Genomic DNA, 2,906 nt, shown 5'->3' on the forward strand with positions numbered 1-2,906 from the left:
CACACATCTACCCTGAGTACAGTCCACAACCTTGGGATTCTCTACTCTGACCAGGGCAAGGTGAAAGAGGCAGAGGAGATGTACCAGCGAGCACTGGCAGGCTATGAGGAGGCACTGGGTCCCAATCATTCAAAAACTCGTATAGTGGCAAACAATCTGGTGTCTCTTGCTAGCCTTCACGCTGAGCAAGACAGCCCTCGCCACATCCATGTTGCCCCTACCACCACCCCCAACCCCAGTAGCACACGTATTGGGCCAGAACACCCTCGGAAAGAACGCCCACGTAAGAGAGATATCCTGTATAGCATTTTTCGCAAATAGTAGCTTTTGTATTTTTCTCGTTATCAGGCCTATAAACCTTAGACTTGTGAAACAAAATTTTGTAATGATTTAAGCCTTAGAAATTCCAGGTACAAAACTCTGACGGTACGTAGTTCATCGATTAGTGTTTTAAATTTCTTTGCAATGAATCTCTTAGATGGGTAAAGGTGGTTGTGGCGTGTATGCTGGGTCGTGGATACATTATTGGGTTGGAGTATACGACATGCGGTACAAACATACATTGTATTCTCAACGTTTCGTACGGAAGGAAATGTATTCTCAATGTTTCGTATGGAAGGAAATGTACAGGGCCCTCTGTCGCCCTCATTTTAAGTGCTGATAGCTCAATACACTGCTCGCGCTAATGTCTTGGTAGTGGGGCAGAACAACAACTGTCATATGTTTGTTGGTGAAGGCGATTTCGAGAACGACTGTATTATCCGGTATTGCTTCGGGCATCTGTACCACATCGCGATTGAGAGGATTTCGCAAGCTACTGTTCCAATCGAATTGCTGAATATCAAATCCGTGGTTGTGGTTGTGTGCCGAACGGGACGGTCCGATGGCGAACCCGGAGGCCCCACACACCCCTGAAAACTCTGCAAGGGATGAGGTTATCCCAACAATTCCAGCAGAGCGCAGGGGCCGGGGAAGGAACATACAAACAGAAACCAGACAGGTCCCAGCGGTCGAGTTTCCCTCTCTAGAAGATGGAAAAAGAATCACAAACCAGATGATTGGAAGCCTGATCGACAGCCTAAGGATTGTCATTCGCCAACAAACCAGCAACATCCAAGCAGCCCGAGCAGAGATACGGGAGATCAAAACAGAGCAGCAGGCTCTTAAGGACCAGAATATAAAGCTACAGGAAGAAGTCCTAGCACTCCGCGAACAAATCAAAGCCCAGACAGCTAATCCCACCCCAAGAACATGGGCGGAAGTTACAGCAGGCAGCAACCCCCAAAACACTATTACAACAGCCTCACGACCCCAGAAAAAACTGAACTGCGTTAGGATTAGCACCGCCCGACCCACAGACGAAAATGATTTTGAAACCGACAGCGATAATAATAGGTTCACAAGATTCTTGCCTACAGACGCGGCCAACAACCATATCAGAACCGCGCTATCAAACGCAGAAGCCACCAAAGATGTCCAGGTCGCAGGAGTCGGCACAACGAAAACCGGATACGTGATCAGGTTCAGAGATGCACAATCAGCTGAAAAAGCCCGAAATAACACGACCTGGCTAGAGGAGCTTGGCAACGAAACCAAGCTGGTAAAACCCCGATTCGGTATTGTGGTCCACCGCGTACCAACAGAAGACTTCGCCCTGGATAGAGAAAAGAAGGAATGAATAGAGAAGATTATGGAAGAGAATGATCTGACTGAGAAGGGCTTTGAAATTGTGGATATTGCATGGCTTAAGAAGAAAGACAGGCCGCTAGGAAGATCGGCATCCATGGGCATCTGGTTGAACACACCAGAAGCAGCAGAATCTATTCTCAACAATGGTCTTTTAGTGGGGCAAAGATATATTGGAAGCGTCGAACCCTATAAGGTTGAACTAAAGCGATGCCATCACTGCCAAAGATTCGGCCATCTCGCCTGGTCATGCAAAGAACAGGTAAAGTGTGGCCACTGCAGCGGCCAACATGATCAACGCCACTGTCTGCCAGGGGTGAGGCCCCGGTGCTCAGATTGCAATGGAGAACACCCTACTGGGGACCGGAGATGTCAAACACCTCTGAACCCGAGCTCTTGTCAATAATGCCACCAAACCTACGTCTACTACAGCTGAACATGTGGAAATCCAGGGCAGGGATGGAAGCCCTTATCAACAATCACCAAAGCCAAAACCTCGACATATTACTAATACAAGAACCGTCAATCACCACCTATCGCACCCACGTCAACCACAGCGCATGGCGACTCTATCGGCCGACGTACCCAGATATGAATGAGTCTGTTCGATTCCGCAGCCTCCTTTACGTGAACAAGAGAATCTCAACCTCATCACACCGCCAAGTCCACTGCAATCATCCGGATCTGGTAGCTATTAAGCTATGGACCTCGGAAGTACAATACCTTATTTTTTCAGTCTATATCCCGCCATTAGATGCACACCAGGCAACCTATACTACCTCAGCTGAACCCGTGCTGAATGAGATCCAAAACTGCATCCAAGAGCACTCTCAAACAGCAGGTAAAATCACAAGGCTGATCCTAGCGGGCGATTTCAATCGACATCACCCAGCATGGAGTCATCGCCTAGTAAATAGCACGTTTACTACCCAAGCAGAAGAACTAGTGAACTTCTTTCAAACCTACAGGCTACAATGGTGTCTCCCCCGGGGTATACCAACATACTGGTCTCCAATGCACCCGGGGAAGGCATCTGTGCTCGACTTGACACTTACCGACGACCCCCCTACACTCATCAAATGCCAACTATATCATGATAACTACGGATCGGACCATCGCGGAACATACTCAGAATGGGACCTACAGCCAGACCGCAATCGAGACCCAAAACCTAAGAGAGCATACGATCGAGCGGACTGGGCTAAGATCGGCCCAAGCCT

The 2,906-nt window shown here is 48.5% G+C and overlaps 1 protein-coding gene across 1 annotated transcript; it reads left to right on the forward strand.

Annotated features, from left to right (window-relative positions):
* Nucleotides 1-101: 101 nt before the first annotated feature.
* Nucleotides 102-419, forward strand: BDW70DRAFT_146168 (uncharacterized protein; the record flags this gene model as incomplete). The annotated part of the gene is made up of 1 exon (XM_073738547.1): nucleotides 102-419. A coding segment is annotated over one exon (193 nt), but the record flags the coding sequence as incomplete, so codon positions are not given.
* Between the last annotated feature and the right edge of the window lie 2,487 nt (nucleotides 420-2,906).

This window comes from Aspergillus foveolatus (genome assembly GCF_047715535.1).
Source record: "Aspergillus foveolatus strain CBS 279.81 unplaced genomic scaffold BDW70scaffold_277, whole genome shotgun sequence".
Lineage (NCBI taxonomy): Eukaryota > Fungi > Ascomycota > Eurotiomycetes > Eurotiales > Aspergillaceae > Aspergillus > Aspergillus foveolatus.